The sequence below is a fragment of the Pieris brassicae genome, chromosome 5, assembly GCF_905147105.1.
Source record: "Pieris brassicae chromosome 5, ilPieBrab1.1, whole genome shotgun sequence".
Lineage (NCBI taxonomy): Eukaryota > Metazoa > Arthropoda > Insecta > Lepidoptera > Pieridae > Pieris > Pieris brassicae.
This window is the reverse complement of record NC_059669.1, coordinates 17,184,609-17,208,701: the sequence shown is the minus strand read 5'-3', so window position 1 is coordinate 17,208,701 and position 24,093 is coordinate 17,184,609. Positions and strand designations below refer to the sequence as shown.

General features: G+C 31.9%; 3 protein-coding genes across 10 annotated transcripts; 2 read left to right on the top strand and 1 right to left on the bottom strand.

Annotated features, from left to right (window-relative positions):
- Positions 1 to 690: 690 nt before the first annotated feature.
- Positions 691 to 6,223, bottom strand: LOC123710224 (copper homeostasis protein CutC). 5 transcript variants are annotated; one of them, XM_045661990.1, is made up of 7 exons: positions 5,953 to 6,223; positions 5,807 to 5,855; positions 5,033 to 5,233; positions 4,616 to 4,690; positions 4,343 to 4,444; positions 1,491 to 1,693; positions 691 to 1,264 (listed from the first exon to the last, which is right to left on the bottom strand). In XM_045661990.1, the coding sequence occupies exons 2-7, from the start codon at positions 5,814 to 5,816 to the stop codon at positions 692 to 694; spliced, it is 1,164 nt and encodes a 387-aa protein (XP_045517946.1). In that variant the 5' UTR covers positions 5,817 to 5,855; positions 5,953 to 6,223; the 3' UTR covers position 691. The 5 variants fall into 5 exon arrangements, with proteins under 5 accessions (XP_045517946.1, XP_045517944.1, XP_045517947.1 ...); XM_045661991.1 differs by lacking the exon at positions 5,807 to 5,855 and having other exon boundaries at positions 892 to 980; positions 1,207 to 1,264; XM_045661993.1 differs by lacking the exon at positions 5,807 to 5,855 and having other exon boundaries at positions 898 to 980; positions 1,207 to 1,264; positions 1,598 to 1,693.
- Positions 6,224 to 6,805: 582 nt separating this feature from the next.
- LOC123709904 (protein Pixie) lies at positions 6,806 to 12,287 on the top strand. Its single transcript, XM_045661506.1, has 12 exons — positions 6,806 to 6,910; positions 7,147 to 7,361; positions 7,471 to 7,686; positions 7,778 to 7,985; positions 8,363 to 8,549; positions 8,769 to 8,890; positions 9,056 to 9,156; positions 9,279 to 9,456; positions 10,253 to 10,374; positions 11,044 to 11,240; positions 11,526 to 11,760; positions 12,122 to 12,287. Exons 2-12 carry the CDS (start codon positions 7,149 to 7,151, stop codon positions 12,167 to 12,169), a joined length of 1,827 nt encoding a protein of 608 aa, XP_045517462.1. The 5' UTR covers positions 6,806 to 6,910; positions 7,147 to 7,148; the 3' UTR covers positions 12,170 to 12,287.
- Positions 12,288 to 14,164: 1,877 nt separating this feature from the next.
- On the top strand, positions 14,165 to 24,090 carry LOC123710116 (annexin B9). Of its 4 annotated transcripts, none has more exons than XM_045661827.1 (8): positions 14,165 to 14,270; positions 14,493 to 14,534; positions 16,091 to 16,267; positions 17,568 to 17,772; positions 20,013 to 20,242; positions 20,769 to 20,865; positions 21,857 to 22,038; positions 23,873 to 24,090. In XM_045661827.1, exons 2-8 carry the CDS (start codon positions 14,505 to 14,507, stop codon positions 23,921 to 23,923), a joined length of 972 nt encoding a protein of 323 aa, XP_045517783.1. In that variant the 5' UTR covers positions 14,165 to 14,270; positions 14,493 to 14,504; the 3' UTR covers positions 23,924 to 24,090. The 4 variants fall into 4 exon arrangements, with proteins under 4 accessions (XP_045517783.1, XP_045517782.1, XP_045517781.1 ...); XM_045661826.1 differs by having other exon boundaries at positions 23,740 to 24,090; XM_045661825.1 differs by having other exon boundaries at positions 23,479 to 24,090.
- Positions 24,091 to 24,093: the final 3 nt, after the last annotated feature.

Sequence of the window (24,093 nt, the reverse complement as noted above, 5' to 3'; positions counted from 1 at the left end):
TGCATAATTTAAATTTGTACAAGTAATTTTGTGTCAATGGTCATGTGAGACAGTATAAATTCTGAAAATTTCAGTTTTTTCATTCGTTTTCAAATAACAATGGGTCATGGCAAACCCGTTCCTGTGTGAAGAGCTTCGAAAGCGAATAGTTTGTGCTTGAAGAAAACTGTTCGGCCACGCATCACAAGTGCAGTAGAAAACAGAATCCTGAAAAAAATTATGAAAAATAACCGTCGTGCTCGAGCTGGAGAACTCAAGGTGCAATGGAAGGAATTCACAAATAAGTCTCAGTTGATACTTGCAAGTCTAAAAATAGTGGATTACGGATTTTATACCGCTAAGAAGAAAATACTGTTGACTGCTGGTACAAAAGAAAAAGAGTTTGAAGTTTGCTCGTGATCATTTAAATTGGACTTCCGATCAGTGGCGTAGTATCATTTGTAGTTTTTGAGTCCAAATTTGAAGTGACAGTTGGCGATGAAAGGAAAAAAGTGATTCGGAACAAAAATGAGGCATTTCATACCGATTGTCTCAAACGCAAAGTGAAGTTTCCTCCTCTCTATATTCCGTCACATAAGCATCAAGATTCCTTTATTTTTCAACAGGTGATGCTTCCTGCCATTATTTTGCATCGGGGCTCGTTGTATTACTAATAATTATTTTAAAAAAAAGCCATGTGTTTAACAATATTTTATTTATTAATTATCTCCACCATAGACTTCACTATTATTTTATCAGTCACATATACACTGCTACATCCCATACAAAGATCTCTTTTAACTTCAACAATATTTTTCTTAACTTTACAAGAACTATGCACGATTTTGCACCCTATTTCAATAAATTTCCTAACATTTTCTAAATTCACACCAGATCCTGGCATAATTTCTATTTCAGTGCCAAATTTTTCATTCAGTTCCTTGATCAGTTTAACTGCATCATTATCAATAGCTGTAATTCTTTGGCCACTCGTCAGAACCCTGTCAAAACCCAGCTGTATTATTTTTTCCATAGCTTCAAAAGGATTGTTACATAAATCAAAAGCTCTATGAAAAGTTACAGGGATTGGAGAAGCTTCTAATACAATAAGAGAACAATTTTGTATGTCTAATTCTTGATTGTCTGTTAGCGCACCAAAGACAAATCTATTTATTTGCAATTCTTTAAAATATCTGATATCTGCAAGCATTGTCTGTATCTCCATACCATTGTAACAAAAGTCAGAACCACCTCGACAACGAATCATGATGTTTAATTTTGGTACCTAAAATAAATGAAACATTTTATTTTCAGGGAAACAAGTTGACGTCAGAAAATCACTAAATTTCTTACGGCATTTCATTAAAAGTAGTGAATAATTAAATTTAGTAGAAGTGAACACTTCAGGTCTTTTAAGTTATATCTATACTATATTTAGAAATTCACTTGTTTACCAAAGAAAGTGGAAAACATGTATAATATTGATTCTAGTTACATTGTTAACAACATACATGCTGATTTGCTGTTTGATGACCATCTTCAGCATCACTACATATTCCATTAAATTTGAACACCTCAATAACTTTATTTACAAGCCCTGGAGAGGGGGTGAGCCCACCTTCCATCAAAGAACTGCATATTTCTAATTCATCAGCTCCTCCATCTATTGCATTTATTGCAGACTCTAGGCTGTCAACACATACTTCTAATTTTCCTGGAAAAATGTAACTCATTTAATTATATTATAAAATTGACACTAACTGTGCCTGAATATTTACTGTTATAACAAAATAGAATATAATGTAATGTGGAAGGTGTAAAGTTATATGTATACTTAGCTAATAATAAGCTCACCCTAACAGCGAACTTTCAACAGTTATTTTTATAATTTAATATCTTATAAGATAATCTATGTCATATTCCCTACCCGTAAATCTTGATTTTATATAGAATGATTACTTAATTTAAAGCAAAGAATTTCTGTTCAGTTTATACTTACGTTTAGAACGATTTGCAACAGAAACACTATCTTTGAAAGAAAAAAGTTCCATCTTTAAAAAAATATAAAATAGTATAATTTACTAACATTTTCCTTAGCCTGCGCGGTTTGTGCGTCAGCCAATTATTTACTAAGTACCATAGAGAAATAACATATACTGGGAATAGAGAGCCATCTTACAGCTTTTTTGTCTTAATCTATACGTCATTGTGAACATACAACGCCATCTCTTATCGATTTCGAAAACTAACTATACGTAAGTGTGTGTGTACCAACACTTAGCTATGCACTGATTTCACCAGACTAGGTCAATTTTCGACATAATATTCGGTTGATTGACCTGCACCACCTGTATATTCTTTAAAAAGTGTCAGTGTCATTTCTTTAAAAAAAATTGCCTTTTTATGTGTTACACATTTGAAGGGAAATGACACAATATGTCAGTGTAATGTAAGAAATTTTCGACTGGATCATGTTTGAAATTTCTCGTAAGCAAGAAATCAAAAGAATATTTTTGGGATAAAATTTTCCATAGCTCTTGCATACCTTCAATCGTTTTAATGAATTTTTTTATTAATGGTACAACCAATTCAACCACACGTATTTTATTTCCTTCGTTTTTTAGCTATTAATTTGACACTTTATAAAAGTTGGAGTGCTTTTTGCCACAGCTGATGATGACATGAATTTCTTTTCTCAGCCCCTATAAAGATTTCCATTTGGCACATGAAGAGAGCTACAATTCAGAGAATCAAACAAATTGTTGATTATAAGGAAGAACAGAATTATTTGTCGGCATGCCTGCGGTAGTACTCCTGGGGCTGCCAAATGCTCTGCCGCAATATAGCTATTGCGGCAATACAGCGTAGCCGCTGTGGCTGATAATTTGCACCGCTGTTTTCACACGCATTTTTTTTTGCTATATTAACATGCTCCTCTGTTAATTTCGGCATGTTAAATGCGTAACATCACATATGGGAATATTTTTTCGTTTGCTCACTTCAAAGAAGTTAACTTTGGTATCCTTTCCTTTTCTGAGATAATTTACTCTTGTATCGGCCACAAGCTCATTAATGACACTCACATTTACTGTGCTCTGGGTCACACACAGTACATAAAACGGTCAAGCCAGTTGCTTGCACATTTTTGATAACTTCCTGTATTATTACCTTCTATTCATTTTTGTTCAGGTTACTGGTGAAATAATAAGCGACAGGTTGTTTGTACCTTTTTTTAATTCCCTTCTCCATGAAAACCAATGCATGGCTTGCAAATACTTGTTTGCCGTGAGTTGCGAATCCTTTTAATTTGTCGGTTGCTGCATCGTAATGCACTTGCGGCGTAAGTGACATCTCGTCAAAGTTTAACGTGTACAGTTTATCTTCGCGAGGCAAATCATGCACAACTTTTTTTAATTCTCATAAATTCTTTTTAAAGATTTTGCTGATGGCAATGTAAAATATTTTGCCATCAAGGCATCACACTTGGCACTCCTCTTATACAAAGACAAGGACAATACTGTTTCTTCTTTCTACAAACAAAAACGACGACCCTTTTGTTTTTTCGCCGTTTGCATCTGCATGGCGGTAAACTATTTGGCTTGTGATGTCATACCTTTAACTACTTTCTGAAAAGTAGTGTTGGCATCCAGATTTTCGGCTTTTGCAAGCCGCGCCGCGCGTGGTCATTCACCACTTTTTCGCAGACTGTAGATTTCTCTTCTCAAGTTACAAATTTGTTTTTTGTAAGTGCTATACCTATTTACTGTCAATTTGGACGGCGCCGTTCTTTTCGAAGCTGTATCAAAAAAATATAATTAAATAAAATCAGACAATTGGAAGTCAAACTCGCGCAATAAGGGTTCTATGCTGAGCCATAGGCAACTGAAATGATGTCAGATGTCTCAATTATTATTTTAATAAAAATAAAGTGTTATGTGTGTATTTGTGCAATTATAACCCTTGCAGCGCTCCACTTATACAAAACCGTAAGAGGATATGATACTTTTAAAAAACACGTACTTTATGAAAGTATTGCTGTCACAATGACCTCTATAGCTAAACAAACACGTAGCGAAAGGAGCTGTTGCACATAGGCATGTTTTTACCTACACAAAATGGACAAAATCGAGGATTTGTATTCCTTATACGAATACTATCCTCCAATATACAGTTAGATTTTCAATTTTGTTTGATTTTTAACAATCTGTCCTCTGCCTTCCTTATCCAGACTCTACCAGCCACCTGTTTTCCAGGCATACATTGAGGGGACATGCTTGTTCGAGATCTCTACATAGTAACTCATTTAGTACAGTAGCAGTCAGTTGTCTCTTAGTACTCATTCAAAAAGATATATTGTTATTACCTGATATGGATGACTTAACATTGATGTCTTCAATGGTGCAGCTGGTGGTAGCTTTGTCCTGGTATATGTTTGAAAGTGTTATAATATTATGTTCAGGAGAACCTGAAATTAAGAAAGAATAACCAATGTCAATACAGAAACTATTAAATTAATTGTTATTGCTGATTGATAGAGAAATCCAGTAACATACACACAAAAAAAGCAATACAGGCAAATTCTTATTCAATTATTTCTTTTTTTGTAGTCCCTTAAAAACCCAATTATTTTAATTACCTGCGTCTAATTGGGTGTTCAGTTCCATTTCCTGACTGACCATTTCACTAGGGTAAGGAAGTTTTCCATGAAAGCCTGAAAAGAGTTAAACATTTTCCCACTAAAATCTTTATAAGAGATTAAGTAACACACTATAATAGAATCTATTGTCAATATATTGGTTTGCCAACCATCCAAGGGTTCAGTAAATTAATTAATATTTCAATTACGTACCATTCAAATGAGGAGTTGGAATGACTAAAGCATTTAATTGGTTACTACGATTACAATCTCTGTCGGTGAAATGAACATCACAAACTTTTTTACCTTTTCATGGAGGAATAAGTAAGACAATGAAAATTCAATTGCTATTGTAGATATATTGGTTTCTCAACCATCCAAGGGTAAAGTAAATTAATTAATATTTCAATTACTTACCATTCAAATGAAGAGATGGAATGGCTAAAGCATTTAATCGGTTATTACGATTACGATCTCTGTTGGTGAAATGAACATCACAAACTTTTTTCTTTTTGAAAATCTCTTCATTAGTCAATCCAAAATCACCAGTAAGATTAACCCAAGAATTAAATTGCTGATGGAATCTTTTAGGGTTTGGAAATGAATGAAGGCTGGCATCTGAAAAATAAGATAAAATATGCATGTCAATATGTTGATAAAGTTTAAAGATTCAACATTAAATCATGAAATAATATCTTTTATAGTGGCTGAAATAAATTAAATTAAATTTCTGCTGTTGCTGAGATGGATAAGACAATGCAATTTCGTAATTTAAATGATCTGTTCTGTTATTATGTATTTAAACAATACATTCATAAACATAAGCACTTATGCCTGTAGACCCTTACGGGATAGAAAAGGGTGCATTGCTTTATTAAAACGAGTTCGCTGAAGATATATATCTTAAATTTATTTCCAGGTATTTTCGTTACTTGGTCAGTTAATTTATTTTATAATAAAAGGAAATACAATAATAAATAAATAAGAAATAACAAGGAAAGGTACCGGAAAGATAGGTTATTTTTGTTTCTGGAATCGATTATGTGATTTAATATAATTTTATAGAATAGTCCGAAGTGTTTGCACATCGAAATGAGCCCTTTGGGGTGGCAGATCGCTAGGAGAGACATATAAATCTAGCAATTAACTATAATAATCTGAATAGTAGACATGCCTTAAAGGCTGTCTTACCTGTCTGCATGCAATCATATTTTGTAAAAGATGCTAGTAAGACCGTCTCCTGCAAGCAGATAATATATGAATCTCCACTTGGCGTGGTATTTCTATCGCTTAGTTTATACTTCTATACTTTCTATTATAGTAAATGCATCACTTACCACTAGGTGAACAACCAAACACACATCGTTTAGGCATTATGAACGAAATCACAAAAATACCACAAAATATCGTTCTTTTGAAAAGTCTTAAAACACCAATTTACACTGTACAGCCCAGTGCATTCTGCACCCGACAGTATGCCAGAGAAACTAAAAGCTCGACTCGACGTGCTTACTAGAATATCTCACAATACAGAAAACAGGATAAAATACAAAATGAACTACAGCAAAATGATAACGCAACAAGCAGGAGTCAGTTTGTAATTTGTAATTTTTGTTTTGACACTTTTGCCGTTGGGAGTTGGCATTCAAATACCTGATATAACATTATCCTTCATGTTAAAATTTTATAAAACATCAGTGTCTTAATCTGTGTCTAAATATGCGTAAAAGTAAATCAAAGTAGTTTTTGAACGTTTGAAATGGTAATCATATTTTTCATTAAAGCGGCATCTTTTGAGCACAGTAGAATCTAGGAGATCGTCTATAGAGGGCGCTACCATCGAAAGAAAAATCACGTTGTATGAGACTGTCCCCCCCCTGCTAAGTACTAAGTACTAACTTATAGTTCCCACAATCAGTCTTGCCCGATGGTCTCGGTCTAGTTATCGTCATTGATTAATAAAAAAGGAACTAAGTTTTTGAAGACAACATTTCCATATTTAATTCTGTTCTCCCTACTATATTTAAATGAATAATTATGATTCTAAAATTAATAACGACAACTTTTCTTGTCTGTCTTCTTTGACTGAGCCGTTATCAAAGTATTGTTCTTCTCAATTATTTTTTAGCTATGGTTCAATTAGACGTGTATAGACGTTTTGTCACTGTCAGTAATCAGTGACTGCTATATTTTAAAATTATCAACCCACTTCATTCTTCTGCCTTTTGACATTTTCAGATCTAAGGACACGCGAACGTAGGCAAAGATTAGTCCACGTTCGCTTTTATTAGTTAGGTATTTACTTAATAATAACTTAAAGAATAAAATTTAAATATTTATATTTCATATTAATCAAAAATAATTCATTAAAATTTGTGTCAAATATCCTGACTCATCAAATCCATTCTATCATGTTTTTGGAGGTTATTTTTCATTTCCAGTGTATATGTGCCACATATTCAGAGAAAGTTCTGACCTATGTACTGAAATAGCCCTTTAGTTGTGTGTCATTAGGTTTTAATGTTTTACAGTTATGTCTCGAAAAAAAGCTACCGAAGAGACCGACAAACTTACTCGTATTGCTATTGTAAATGCTGATCGTTGTAAACCTAAAAGATGTAGACAAGAGTGTAAGAAAAGCTGTCCTGTCGTGCGTATGGGAAAGCTATGTATTGAAGTGACTCCTAATGATAAAATATGCACCATATCTGAAGAACTGTGCATAGGTTGTGGTATCTGTGTCAAGGTGAGCTACCATAAACTTATATTTATGCTGATATTGTCTTTAAATAAATATTTTATATAATATAACAAGCATAGCAAGTACAATAGCTAAGATACACATTATTTTACAGAAATGTCCCTTTGATGCTATTACTATAATTAATATTCCATCAAATTTGGAGAAGCATACTACTCACCGTTACTCTAAGAACTCTTTCAAGTTACATCGACTTCCTATTCCTCGTCCTGGTGAAGTCCTGGGGCTTGTTGGTCAAAACGGTATTGGAAAGTCAACTGCTCTGAAGATCCTTGCTGGCAAACAAAAGCCAAATTTGGGTAGATATGTGGTATGTTGTTATTATTTTATAATAGATTGAATAGTGTACTAAATTTCTCTCTGTTTAAAATTTTGATTATAGGATTGGCAATTTATTCTAGGACCCCCCTGACTGGCAAGAGATCTTATCGCATTTCCGTGGATCTGAGTTACAAAATTACTTTACTAAGATCCTAGAAGATGATTTGAAGGCCCTCATTAAACCACAATATGTGGACCAAATCCCAAAGGCAGTAAAAGGAACTGTAGGAGCCTTATTGGATAAGAAAGATGAAAGGAAAAACCAGAAAGTAATATGTGACATGCTGGGTATGCTATTAATTTTTTAATTTTCATTAACATAAAGCATTTCTAGTTGTAGAAGTTTAATTATCACCAACCTTAACAGGATTTATTTAAGTAATCAACTCCGAGACTCAACTCTACAGCAATATAGTTACAGAACTTCACAGTTCTGTACTTTAAATATATAATATTATATTAATTATATTCTTTATGTTAAGCTTGGACTAAAATCTGTTTTGCATTTTGTTTTTACATAGTCCCTGATGTATACCTATGATATTTTATTTCTGTATTTAAAATGCAAACATAACTACTATAAAAACAAATAAATAGTAATGGTTAGTAACATTAAGTTTAATATTCTATTGTATGTTTATCCATATAAGTGTTTTCTTAATTAGATTTGTCACACATTCGTGACCGTGAAATTGCTGCTCTGTCGGGAGGGGAGCTTCAGAGATTTGCCTGTGCTATGGTGTGCATACAAAATGGGGACATTTTTATGTTTGATGAGCCCTCCTCCTACTTGGACGTTAAGCAACGGTTGAATGCTGCCCGTACCATTCGATCTCTTATACATCCCGATAAGTGAGTTTAAGAATCATGCAGTAGTTATTATTTACTAAGACTTTATACTTGGTTAAATATAATAACTTCATTAGAAATCTTAGCATATTTTTATTAGAACAAAATTTCAGCAGATACTAATATCATGCAAACACAACAACATGGCTATCTTGATTAGGAGAAAAATATTAATTTTCTTGACATTTTAATAATAGTTTTTTACTTATTTTTTTTTTGCAGATTTATCATAGTTGTGGAGCATGACTTGTCTGTGTTAGATTATCTGTCCGATTTTATCTGTTGTTTGTATGGAGTGCCTGGTGCTTATGGTGTAGTTACTATGCCATTTTCAGTTAGAGAAGGTAATAAATATTCAAAAAATGTTTAAAATATTACTTGCATAATACTTTTTAATTTATTAATATGCATATATTAGTTACACTATTGAACATATGTCTATTTTGAAATCTACAAAAATATACTAAAATTTCATTATTTTAGGTTTGTAATAAATTCTTCTATTGTAGGTATTAATATTTTCCTGGATGGATTTGTGCCCACTGAAAACATGAGGTTCAGAACTGAATCTCTTGTATTTAAAGTTGCTGAGTCAGCTACAGAAGAAGAGGTGAGGAAATAAAACTTATTTATTAAGACTAAGCTGATCTCTAGAAGTAAGCTGTAAAATCAAGGATATAATTTTTTTGTAATTTTGCCCTAGTTACATTATAAAGATAATATTGTTAACAGATCAAAAGAATGAATCATTATGAATACCCAGAAATGACAAAATCTATGGGGGATTTCCACCTAAGTGTTACACAAGGTGAATTCTCAGATTCCGAAATCTTAGTGCTACTTGGGGAGAATGGTACTGGAAAAACTACATTCATTAGAATGTTAGCTGGAAACCTAGAACCTGATGAAGGTATGTGTATTTACAAATTAGGGTAAATTAAATATTAGTTTTATTGTAATTTCAAAATGATGAAACTATAATTTATATAAATACAAGCTAACTAATTACGAATAATACTTTTGAATAATCTTGTTATGTAATAAAAAACAAATATGTTTTATAATCTGTATGTTTCTAAATGGAACTGGCAATACTGTTATCTACGTCATCTAGGCTCACGTCGATTTGTCAATTGTCAGTGTCGAATGTTTACTGTCTGTTTTGAACTTTGAAAAAGGGAAAGCTATTTTACAACAATTCAATGATTTAATTTTATCAGTACATTATATTAAAAGGAGAAACATAATATTATTTTCAATTATTCTGTGTGATGCTTATTTAACATGTGTCTGTGTTCCATTAAAATTTGTGAAACAAATAGGTTATGGTGGTTTTAACTAAAAGTGCTTTCTATGCATTTAAACGAATTATAAACATTTGCAATGGCTCGAACAGAATTATTTGATTTGTTTTTTCATCCCGTATTTCAAAAATGTTTGAAACATGCTGAGGCATCCATTCCAGCAGAAGGTAAAGGACACGAAACATTCTTTGTTATCTTTTTCAAAATAATATTAATATTTTGTAATGAAACATAAATCGTTATTAGAAATAATTACAAAATACGATAAATTCTTGTGTATGCACATGTGACACGTTTAAGAAATATTTTATAAATGTTTTTTTTTTTTCAATTTAGGACAGAAATTTTACTCTTTTTATTACTAATTAATTTTTATTAAACAAAAACATTGTTTTGACATAGGTCCAAATCAGTTACCACAATTGCACATAAGCTATAAACCGCAGAAGATTTCTCCTAAGTCACAGGGCCAAGTACGAAACCTGCTCCATGATAAAATACGAGATGCTTACACACATCCACAGGTATTCTTATCTAGTTTACATAATACATTAGTAATTTGGTGTTCTTCAAAGTTCTTTTATATAAAAGAAATTATTGTTTATCTTACTGACTACTGACTACTTTAATTACAAATGTCTACTTGTCATTCTTTACACATTATCAACTAAGATCAGTTGTCGCAGGTACATTCAGTTAGAAGTAAGTGTGTGCATACTTTTATTACCAAGCATCCTGGAGAAGTTTATAAGTTGCATCAGACAATGTGTCTTATAAACTGTTTAATCAGTTGCCATCTAAAATTCACAATATTAGTGTGTTTGACAGATTCAAAGGGGCGTTAAAAATGCATGTCAGAGTGAATGTAGTGGAATAAAATTGGGATGTGTATCTTGCTCATATATACATAATATTAAGTTTCTCATGTAAATAAAATATAATTTTGTAATGAGAAATAAAGTCCTTAAAACATTTATAAATATGCAATGGGTCTTTGAATGTATTCCTTAAGTGCGACAGGAGAGGTATACATACTGTACAATACCAAGTAGTCTATGGAGGTACTTGTTGTCTTGGCCTCGACTGTAGGCTGTTCACTGTTTAGCCTTTGTAATAATATTGATTTAAAAGTCTAGTAGTATTCATTTATTGTTAATTAAGCAAGAAATATATGACATATAATTTAATTCCAGTTCATAACTGATGTAATGAAACCAATGAAAATTGAAGAAATTATGGATCAAGAAGTCCAGAACCTCTCTGGTGGTGAGTTGCAGCGTGTTGCTCTGGTGTTGTGTCTTGGGAAACCTGCTGAAGTATACCTAATTGACGAACCATCTGCCTATCTAGACTCTGAGCAGCGTCTAGTCGCAGCTAAAGTTATTAAGAGGTAAAGCTTACATCAGTTACTCTTAGGTCCATATTCTAATTCATGTCTCAAGTTTTGTCTCAATCTTGTCTTAAGCTGTCGAAACTTCATACAGTAAACATGGTTTTACAACTCTTGAACCTAGATTTTAGCTAAACTTAAATTCTAAAATATGGGCCTTACTTAACTGGAATATAAACATCTTTGTTTAGGAACTCAATTAGTATTTCTTTTTTAATTATATGTTGTTTTTTATTAAAATATTGTAGAAAAACATAATTTTAAGCTATGTTGTTATTATTCTAGATTTATCCTACATGCTAAGCGTACTGGTTTCATAGTAGAACACGACTTTATTATGGCTACATATCTAGCAGACAGAGTCATAGTATTTGAGGGAGTACCTTCTGAGCATGCTACAGCCAACGCACCTCAATCATTATTAAATGGAATGAACAGATTCTTAGAACTACTTGGTATTACATTCAGAAGAGACCCTAATAACTTTAGACCAAGGATTAATAAACATTCTTCAGTTAAGGTGAGTTTTATTTGATTTATAAAGGTAAACCAAAAATATATTTAATTAATGGTGCATGTGCAAATATGTTATATCTAGTAGCTTACTTAAATTTAACAGTGTAACTACTGAATTTTATCTTTTTATTTTTTTCCCAATATCATAAAAAATTATAGTCTTTGCCTCCATTACAAGTGAGTTCAGTGATTATCAATCACTGTTTTGGTATTCTTTTCTTTCTAAAGTAGTTCTAAAGCAAGTAAGTCTCCTATTACTATTGAAAAAAAAGATTTGTCAATGTTTGTCAAATATTAAATCCTAATAAAACATTAAGAGCTAATTTAATTATATAAACAAATATGTAAAAATAAATTTTTTTCAGGATATTGAACAAAAGCGAGCTGGTCAATATTTCTTCTTGGAAGACTAAACAATTTGAATGAAATATTATTTATGTATATTGGAGCTATTGCTATAGTCACAACAGCCATCATCCGTGTATTCCAACAAAATGTATTAATGTAATAAATCGGTTTTATACAATAAAATGTTTTTTTATTACTATCTTATGAAAATCAAATCAATTTGTTTGCTACAAAGTAAAAATAAAAGTACTATTCAATCATGCACTTACATATACTTTAATCAAGCAGTACACAAAACGTTTGAGTTTTCACTACTGGTATTGAATTAAAATTGTGCAGTTGTTTTGAATGGAACATTTTCAGACTTTTTCAGTCATTTGACTTGATTTTAATATTTAAGAAAGCTTGGAAATGTAGTTAATTGCGAGTTGTTATTATAATCTTCACAAGATTAAATAATAAAATTAACAAACCTTTATTTATCCGTCTTATTGTACAGAATCCGTATTATACAGAAAGATATATGATGATAGATGGGACTACTCATATTTAGTCGTAGAAACAGAGTCGTAACCGCGGATGACGTTATTAAGTAACTAATACAATAGAATTCAGCCGGGACCCTTTTTGATTTTGGTCAATATAACCGATATGTTGTTCTAAACGATGTCGTCGTAAACGGTTTTATAAAACTAAACTGTAAACGTAAACTGTATATAAAATTTTAGTCATTTGTATAACGGGCTACCTACCCTGCTCACTGTTTTATTTTTCTGCGTACTTATACATTAAGTTTTCTGTTCGTCGCTTAGTTTAATTCCAAGAATACTTCTTTCTACCGCACGATGGCAAGAACGTATTTTTGCTTTCGTTTTGTTTTGGAAAATCCAAGTTTGTTCCCCATTTGCAAAGCAAGGCAGCAATCTCGAATCCACCACCTTATAAGATATCTATAGCCGTCTACATACTCGATGGCAGTTTTCTTTAGCAGAATAGGGTAAATGTTGCTATTTGTTATTTTATTTCTGTAAGATTACGTGTCACAAGTTACGTAGAAAACACGTATATAAAATATTTACTATTTCGTTATACATACTACAGCTTGTTGACGCAACATGATTCATTACTTGTAGTTGATGATCTAAGAATTAGTGAATAAGATCAATGACTATAGCACTATAATAAAAAAATCGAAATTATACTTTAAACAATATCTAAAATGAGTATGTGGTTCATATATATTCATATTACATATTTAATTAATAAAATATGCAATTGGTTAATTTTCGATAAAACTGTTTCAATCGGCCCTATAGTACTATTAAATTTATTTTTAATTTAAAATATGCATTTCCTGCATCTGTTGAATACAAGATTTTTTTTACTAAATACCTAAATGGCAGGTTAAATTAAGGTCAATAATTACTAATAACATAAACCAAAAGCCAAAATAAATATATTTATTTTACTTAGAAATAATAAAAAATCCTATTTTACCATATAATATTTTACACCATAGAAATTTTATATTGTAAGTTTACGCAGCATCGTTTAGCGCGGGTCGCCGCGCTGCGCCGTCGTCGATGACATCATTGGGCCATTACGTGGACTAGGAAAAGGAAACATTTGGTATATGTGTATGTAAAATTTAACGAAAACAGTATTAATAAACGTTTTTACAATAAAAAGTATGGTTTCTATTAAATGAATAGGCACTAAATATCAACGGCTCGAAATAAATCAATCCAAAATCATAACGTACTTAACCTTTAACAGAAGTTCTGTTTAAGACTGAAATTATTTTTTTATATGATACCTGTACCAGTAGGTAAAAACATTTATTACTCCTATGTAAGTAATTTACCATACATTTAAAAGCTTTACTTACTTGAAGTTTTCGTTAAATTTTATATAATTATTATTTTCCTATTAATAAATATCATGTAAAATATATTAATTAATAGGAACTTCTTATTTTGGCTACATGTAGAAAGTATTATTGTAATAATTTTAACCAAAGGTTTATACGTTAGTGAGTGAGAGGGCGAAACAAAACGCCACGGAACCGGCCGACCTCATTGACTCACCGAGTGCCATTCTTACGACACGAGTTATTTCGGATTTCGCTTCTAAGTAGTTTGGGTGTGTCGTCTAATAAAAAAACAAGTATGTATATTTAATTAGATATATAATAACATTATAAATGTAATGTTAAACGCACATACAATTCAATAGATTTTCCAGTAATTACAATGTAAAGTGATAAAATTGCGTAGCGGCCGGTGTTGTTTGCAAATCGAAAAGCCGGTTCAGTGTTTGACGTGTGATATTTTTAGAACTCGAGTGCTTGATATGAAATGTTTTTCACGTATTTTCTATTTGTTATAGGACTTTTCCATAATGAGCGGACAACAGTATTACCCCTACAAGGTAAATATTACATTTTATAGTTGAGCGTTTCGATCGATTGTTAGGATGATGTCATCTTTTCGGCGCAAGGTTGTTCTTATGAAAGCGTTTTATTAGCAGATCTAATAGGTAAACAGGTTAAATTTACTGGGAAAATTAACTGAATCAGCGGAAATGTTCTAGTTGAATTTTTGCTAAGAGTCTTCACGAAGCTCAGTTACGTTCGTATAGAATGCATAAACCGGTTGGTGACAATGTATGTACAGAATATTTTTATATAGTATATCAAGAAACATATTAAAGAATAATAATAGCAAAGACATAATTATTTTTCAAATTAGTAACATTAGTGGGTAGGTAGTAAGTGCATTATTAAATATTTATTAAAAGCTTTAACCTAATGCAGTCACGCGATCTAATAGTTAGGTTTTTCTAGTATTTTATTACTAATGTAAATTTGTGCATACCTGTATATTTAATATTAATTATACTTATTAAATTTACTTGCTTCAACCTGAACTGCCTGTAAGAAGTTAGCAGCAACTGACCGTTGCTCAGTTATTGTTTCTAATACCGTGCCAATCAAGAAATATCATAAATTTCAAAAACTGTTTGATACGTGAAGTATGTGTAATGTTAAACGATGTCAAACTTCATACACATCGAAGGTAATTTTTACGTAAGGGACCTTGGTACAAATAGTCTCAAACTATTAAAATAATTAATGTTACCGTTGTTGCCCTCCAATCGCTCTGAAGGAAAAATTTAAGGTTGGAAATATATTATTACAGCATGATTTTCCTTGCACTGTTTCTATCTTTGCTTAATTAAATAAAATTTCTTCTTCTAATTGTATTTATAGATTTTTTAAATGTTTCGCCATGTAACTTGGCCAGATTTTCTGAGGTGAGAGATTTGCGAATTCGTACAAAAGGTATCTACTTTTAATAAGGAAACTATTAAACGTTCTGGAATAGGAGCCATAAGTGTTCTGCGCATGTAACGATTCTGGCCAACTTATTTCCGGAACTATAAATTTCAATAAAGTCCATTTGATTTCTATTGATTTAGTTACGTATCTACATGATCTTTTATATTTTCATAATATTAGATCGCAGGGATCAGTTGGTAAAACTATTTTATTATTGCCAGTAGGCGACCAATACCGATTGTGTTAGTACTCTATCTACACAATATTTAATTTAATATTATTACAACTGCACGTTTGTAGTATATAGTTGCATGTAAAAAAGATGTTTATGAGTCAAAAGACGCCTCTTCTCTCGTCACCTTTGATTTATTGTAAGATAAAATTTAGAATGTCTTGTTCTCTAATTTTGCTTATTGCGATTTAATCGTGTTTTAAATCCTAATCCAGACCCCTATTAAAATTTGCATTTCGTTATGCTTTTTGAAAAATTGCTAAGTTCTACGTCAATAATCTTTTTAGTATATTACGTTCTAAACTTTTACATTACCTTTATTTCAATTTTTTGTGTAGTGTTCATTAATACGAAATGATAAAGACGGCGCTACGATTAAAAATAATCTAAACACTTTTAAATTTGACCTTCTAGTGCACCCCAACGGTGTACCCCGCGGAGCCCTTTGACCCCGCTTCTGATGCGGAGACGCTTCGCAAGGCTATGAAAGGTTTCGGCACAGATGAGAAGGCCATCATTGACGTTCTCTGTCGTCGTGGTATCGTCCAGCGCCTGGAGATCGCCGAAACCTTCAAAACCAACTATGGAAAGGTAAGATCTATTTTTACTTATATTTTGTTATTTTGCCGACGTCTATCGAAACTTTTAGAATAAATATTTATTGCATTACAAAAACGGAGTGTGTATTAGGGTTTCTAAGGTAATTCCTATTTGTATCTCCAGTTATAATCTGTGTGAGCACTGTCAAACCTTATATGAAATTTGACAGCTCTTTAAACTAGATTTAAGTATGATGTTCATGTTTGTGATCATTTTTAATTAATAATAACTACTGTGATTACAATTTAAATATAATAAATACGATTAAAACAATTCTGAATTCATGTGTTTTTGATAGTTAATATGATAAACGCGTTTTATTAAAATGACTAACCAGTTAGTTTTACCTTGTTATCGCATAGCTATTTATGACTTCATCTCACAGCTGATTCATTAGTGTTATATTAGGAGTTTAATCAATGCTTCCATTGAAGTATATATTTTTTATATTTACGAAAAATAAATTATAAGCGTAAATTGAGAATAAAATACGTTACTTAGTGCGATAATACATGCACCGTAGCCTTCTAGATTTCATTAATGTCATATCTTATCGTGTATTTGCACCGGGGACACATTTGCATAATAACAGACAAACCTAGATCTTGTGACTCTAGTCTTATGTACTAAATCGTAGTTATTAACCTAGTTAGGTTACACATTATGAGTTAATTAAATGTTCTGTGAAAAGCGACAAAATATTGGAATAGGTAAAGTAAAATTATTAAATTAAAAAAAAATAGATCCTATTGAGTATGTTTAGGTTTGATTTAAAATGAACAGGTTTCAGCAAATACCAATGAATATGTACAATTGCTTAGTTTTATTTCTAGGAAATTAATTGATTACCTTTTAATTCTAGTAATAAAGCCAATGGTGGCGTGATTCACAAATGCAGGTGCATTCCAATGCATGAATAAATGTATTCGATAAAATGGCTCTGACGTTTCAAATGAATTGACCTTCAACGAACCTTCCGACTGGTTCCTAATTTTAATAGTCTGTGGTTCGTCGAACTAAGTACGCGTTAAGGAATATCTAACATAATACTTTAGGCTTTGATTTAAAGCTCGCTAATAATACGACTTTTTGTAAATACTATATTGCAGCAACTTGGTACAACTATTTCAATTGAGTAGTCATACAAAAAAATGTTTTAGTTTTAGGTAATAAATAAAAATATTTGGCATTAAAAGCGCGCCTTATTGACCTTGCAAACTGGTGTTAAATATCAGCAGTCCCTTTGTGAATCTGATTGATATTAAAATCCGTTTTATAAATGTTTATATAGGACCTTATCAGCGAACTCAAGAGCGAGCTCAGTGGCAACTTGGAGAATGTTATCATTGCTCTGATGACACCTCTGCCCCACTTTTACGCGAAGGAGTTACACGACGCCGTCGCGGGGATTGGTACTGATGAGGAAGCTATCATCGAAATCCTCTGCACACTCTCTAACTACGGCATTCGTACTATTTCTGCATTTTATGAACAATGTAAGTTTTTACCAGTATTAAGACATACGACATACGACAGACTGTAATAGTTGTCTAGCCTTGCCCAAGAATCACGAGTCTGTGCTATTCTGTGCTTCACTGAGAGGTGACTTCTTAAGGCAAAGTACAATATATAAGAGCTTAGCACGCGGCTCTTAACATTTAGGGCGTTCGAATTCGGCTATGTACCAATAGATTTATTCTTTATATAAGCGCAAAGGGAAACATCGTAAGGAAACCAAAACGTCTTTAACCCAAAAATCGACGGCATATGTCAGACACATACAATAAATAAAAATTATCAGAAACCCAAGGCTACTAAATATTGTGGCTTCAATGGTATTCTCCAAAGAATATTACATTAATTTTTATTAGTCTATTTATGAATCTATAGTTTGGGCCGTACAGCAACGGCCTACTTGCGATAATTATTTTCGTAGATAATGAGTTCAACAAAATTAAATGCTATATTATATGAAACATTTAAGTTATTTTATGCTAGCGTTATTTTTTTTGCAGCTATCGATTTTAATTTAAGTTGGAAACAAGTGGAATAATTTTAAGCGATAACAAAGTTAGGTATTATTAGTTACCTTTAGGTTATCATGAATGATGTAGACAATAGCATGAATCCCCGATTTGTTAGGCAGTGGTCACAGTATTGAAAAGTAAGGGAGAACTAATTTCAAAGTTCCAGTATTTTTAAATATGAAACGAATTACAAAAATAAAAGAATCAAAAACCAAGCACCATTTTTTTAAATTATTTATATTTATCCTATAAACAATATTTGTATAATTAGTGAGAGTAATGAAAAACATCGCTGTTGTCCATTATTAGCTTGCGGCATGCGATAGTTGCAATCTAAAATAGTTCATGCGAAACTTTTATCAAAATACTTCATTAAAATATTTTCCTTGTATTACCATTATGTGGTTAGTATGTAGAAACCGTGTAGATTTAGAGTTTAGAATGCATTCCGGCGTAATTATAATAAGTAACTTAAACCTTTGCTTGTACCTAGAACTAGCTTATAGACTAGTGTACATAGACGTCAAGGATCTTTGGTATAAACATTATTGTGTCAGAACACCCACCTGAAACAAATACATCATATAGAATATATAATTGAAAGTTTTATTATATATGATTCTATAATAGACTAAGAAAGTGGTGCAAATTGGTCCTATAAGAATTTATCGCCTTGTTGCAATAACAAATGAGGTAATACGTGTCTAAATGGGCATATTAATTGATATCAAATAATGTAAAATATACAATTCATAATTGTGTTTCGAGAAAATAACGTCCCATGAAGCTATAATTCCGCGCATACTCATATAGTGGTCTTATTTCGACGTACAATCCAATTTATAAAGAACAAAAGTCCTTATCTATACAAACTAGTGTTTGATTTAACTCAATATGGCCGTGAATTATTAGGTCACAAACCGAACCTTCATTATTATTCACAGTTAGTAGTGCCTTTGTTAATTGAACCATTGAATATGTTACAGCAAAGCTTATGTTATTAGAACAGAGCCTCTATAAGCAATGTTTTTCATTATTACATTATGTTCACGAACTTATAAAATGGCGTCTAAGTCTTGTGTGTTTAAACAGCAACAATACTGATTTTTCGTACCACGTAATTGCAAGCTACCGCCCATCAGCGCTACTGATTTTGAAATAACTAGATCGAATGGTTTTTGTCGTTCTTTGTTAGGGAATGCTAGCAAATTGTTAACAATAAGTCAATCAGCGATGTACTTGTATTGCAGTTGTCCTGTTTTTGTGGTCGACACAATTGGAAGAAATATGTTTGATTCATATTCTTCTTGCCTGACAATCAATCGTAAACAATCACGTATTATGTCACTAATTAATCACTTTAATATCTCAATCATATGCAATTTTTGACGTATAGAACGGCCTTTAGCAATTAGCGACACCTTAGAACCAAGGTAATATTTGCACCTAGTTATTGTTAAGTCTACTTTCCACAGATAAAAGCACATTTAACAGCACATTTAACGACTTAATTATAATGTTCTCACCGATTAGTCATAGATTATTCTTTATGGCTGACACACGTTAGTATACCCACTTTACAAACACCAACTCACAAAATATACGTCAATTGTCTAAAACTTAGAGAGGATCTTAATAATTCAGTGTGTACAATGTGTGTCAGACCTAGTACCTAGACAATGTTATTTTAATATATTTTAACTCCGCAGTATACGGCAAGAGCTTAGAGTCTGACCTCAAAGGCGACACTTCTGGCCACTTTAAACGCCTGTGCGTGTCTCTGTGCATGGCCAACCGTGACGAGAACCAAGGCGTTGACGAAGGTTCAGCTAAAGCTGACGCGGAAGCCCTGGCGGCTGCCGGTGAAGGCCAGTGGGGAACTGATGAGTCAGTCTTCAACTCAATCCTTATTACACGCTCTTACCAGCAATTGAGACAGGTTTGTTATTTATTTGATCTAATAATTACTTTCTTTGTGAATATTATTTACAAAATATATAATCTGTAATTAAACTATTTTTGCTATAAAATTTTTACGTAAGAGCTACCCACAGCTCAGTTTCGCATCGTAAATGGCAAGATGTATTATGGATTTTTCTCTCAGGGAAAGGCGTCATAAGACAATACAAATTTTTAAATAGTTTTTAAAAACCAAAGAGATCTTTAATAATAATAGTTGTTATATTTTAATTTCATAACTTTGTTTTTCAATTACCTTGTAGATCATAATTTTGATAAAAACGACTAACAATTTATCCAACTTCAATGTTCATAAAGGTCATGAGTCAAATCTATTATCAAGATCTGTCAAAGAGATTATAACAAAGTTTTATAAAGTAAACTAAACGTGACTTGAATGAGATAGAAAAACTTATTGTTTCCGGTGATTCATAATATTCTATTGGCAATTTCCTTATTAAACTGCTAAATACTAATCATTTGTTAAAACGGTAATTTAATTATAGATCTTCGCTGAGTATGAAGCGCTCGCCGGCAAAGACATCGAGGAGACTATCAAAAAGGAATTCTCTGGAAGTGTAGAAAAGGGAATGCTTGCTATTGGTAAGTTTGAAGGAACAATATATATAATTAATATTCGAAAATATATTTCACAACTTGCGAAGCTTGTCTACATATTAACTTAAGAATAGTGTTCCCAGATTTCCGACACTAAAATAATAATTCCGTGCTTGTGTTTTTTTTAAAGATGTGTTTTTGTTTAGTTACTTTATGCAAATGTATTAAATTAACGGGTACATATATGATAAAATAAAAACATTGCACTAAGCAGACAAGTGTTAGGTTAACAGTGAGACTATCAATACATATCGGCTGTTTATATATATATATATCTATTTCTATGTTATCAATCGTACAGTGAAAGAAAAAATATCAATGAATTAAATTAGAAACTTGTCTTATACACAATCAGTTTGTTAATTATTTTGCATGAGTATTGCCTGAATCATACTCGGCTATTAAGTTACGTGAAGGCTATACGCACAATAGGAAGTCACACGACCTTGGAATTTACCGTGATCATATTTTAGTCTGTCTTTAAAAGCTGAATCATAACGAAAAATGTTTTGCCGGAAATTAAATTGTAAAGAATATATCGGGAAACGAGAATAATTTGTACGTGAGGCGGAAGTTTTAGGTTAAGGCTTATTAAAGTCGAGATAATGCGCCAAGTATGTTAAAAATAGTAGTAGATACTTAGCATTATATTAATATTAGTGTGGATAACGACATCGAAGGGACTACTCATATTTGATCGTAAAAACCGATAGTCATAACAGCCGATGACGTTGTTATTAAATACCTAATACTTTTATCCGCCGGGACCTTTGATTTTCGTCAATATAACCGGTAGGTTGATCTAAACGATGTCGTAAACGGTTTTGACTGCATTATAATTAAAAAGGTCTAAAAATCCTCTTTATTTAAAATTGTAGAAATGAATTATTTGATTTGAGTAAGCAACATCATAATAGCTTATTTTTTAAATTACATTCACTATGCAACGTTTCAAATCAACCAATTAACATTACAGTTAAGTGCGTGAAGAGCAAAGTAGGCTTCTTTGCTGAACGTTTATACTACTCCATGAAGGGGATGGGCACAAACGACAAGACCCTTATCAGGATTGTGGTCAGCCGGTCTGAAATCGACCTTGGAGACATCAAACAGGCATTCCTCGAGAAATTCGAAAAGCCCTTGGAAGACTGGATTGCGGTAAGATTCTTAAATGTTGTATATGTTATATTTGTGTATTCTTTAGTCATTAAATAAGCGATATCGTTAAAAGAACAATGGCAAAGTGTGTAAATGATAGTCTAAATCCACGTTGTTGGTGTAAAAAAAGTGACGACCACCGCAAGACTGAGTTAAACAATCATAAAAAAAGTAGTTCTTTAATACGCCTAAGCGCAATCATTAGTCATAGTAGGCGTGTAAAAAATTATGGGTTGATTCGTCACTGTTCAGTCCAATAACATTATAACGCAATATAATCGAATACATATTATGCCACTTAAAAATAATATATTGAATGTTTTTAATGGGACCATGTGTTGCATCGGTTTTAGATAGCAACAGCATGTGTAATAACGGAAAATCGCTTATTAAATGACTATATATTGTACAAAGGAGAATTAGAATAACTTTTGTTAATTTTGATTATCATTTGTGGTACTGAGAATATTAAATATTCCTAAGTATTTGCTTGAGAATTGCATTATATTGCTCTTTAACAATTTTTATTATTGTGTCGTAAAATAACCCCATTTAACAGCATGATAAATATATGAATCTGACCCATATTTTCTATAGCAAAATATATTAGCATGTATTTATCTTAAAACTCATTACCAAAAATTCTTAGACATTCTATCATCTTTGCTTGTTAATTCCATAGATCATCGTTTCACGTCTATTGTATGAGAAAAATATATACAGATCTATATTATATCCACGACTGCAAAAAATAAACGTTATTAACATTGTTTGTTATCGTCAAAGTTGTATATAACAGACTTTTGTGTAAAGATTGTAAATAAATGTCGATAAAACGAAAACGTAGAATGTAGATATACTTCAGTAAAAACAATATTCGCATCTACCAAATTCTTCAGTTAGAGGTGTTAGTTTACCCTTAATATATTTTTATATATGGCAGTTACAATAAATTCAATTATACTAAAGAAAAAGACCGCATGAATAATCGCTTCTTTTGCTTAAGATATATATGTCTGATAAAAAGAGTAAATCAATGGACCCATGTACAACAAATTGTATGTTTAAAAGTTTGGTTTGTATCAAAATGCGAATAAACTCCTAAGTATTCCCGTAAATTTTGCTTACAGGGTGACACTTCCGGAGATTACAAGAAGGCCTTACTTACACTTGTTGAATAAAGGACTGTCAACGCATACGCAAACCTATAACTATTTTATGTTTGTCAATTGTTAGGTTACACATTAGGCTAAACAAATTCACCATAGACAAATGTCGAGTCGGGTGTAAATTTCTCTAAAGATCTGTATATTTTGCTTCTTCACTATCTATGTTTACTTAAGCACAAGTCACAGTAGTAGTAGTAACTGCTTAGTATCGTGCACGGGCTTGGGATTGAGGCTTGTAGCTTGTTTTTACAAGTAGTTGTGAATTTTTCAGGAGGACATAGGAGGTCCGCTTGGTCATCTCTTATCAACTATGTGTTACTAAGACATCCCTTACATACCGAGCATCATAACCCCGTTGAGCTCGATTTTAAGTGATAGTACCCTTGTTACTTTTGGTACATTGCATTTTAAGATATAAATAATATATTTTGTATTGTAATCTTTAAATTCGATTGCACGTGTTTGACTATAGAAATTATGGGCCAGTTTCTACTTATTTTGCTGTAGTATAGTATTTTTTTTAATATTGCAGGAAGACCTAACTGGTGACTTCAGGAATGTGCTAGTCACACTTTGTGCTTAAATCCTGCAAAATTTTATTTAAAAACAAAATCTAATGTTTTTGCATGTTTTATAAATCGTTAGAATAATGTAATATTTTGCAGGATGATACTAAAGGGGACTACAAACGCGTGTTACTCACCCTTGTCTCATAAGAAAAAAAAGAGATCTAATTTCAGTATGAAACTGCCTTAATGTTGATGTTAAAGATATATTTGCTTGATATTTTTGTGAAAATGAGATATTTATTGGTGCTGTAGTTTTGTTTATGATGTATTTTCATATACCGATTCATTCAAATAAAACTATGTATGTTGTAAAAGTA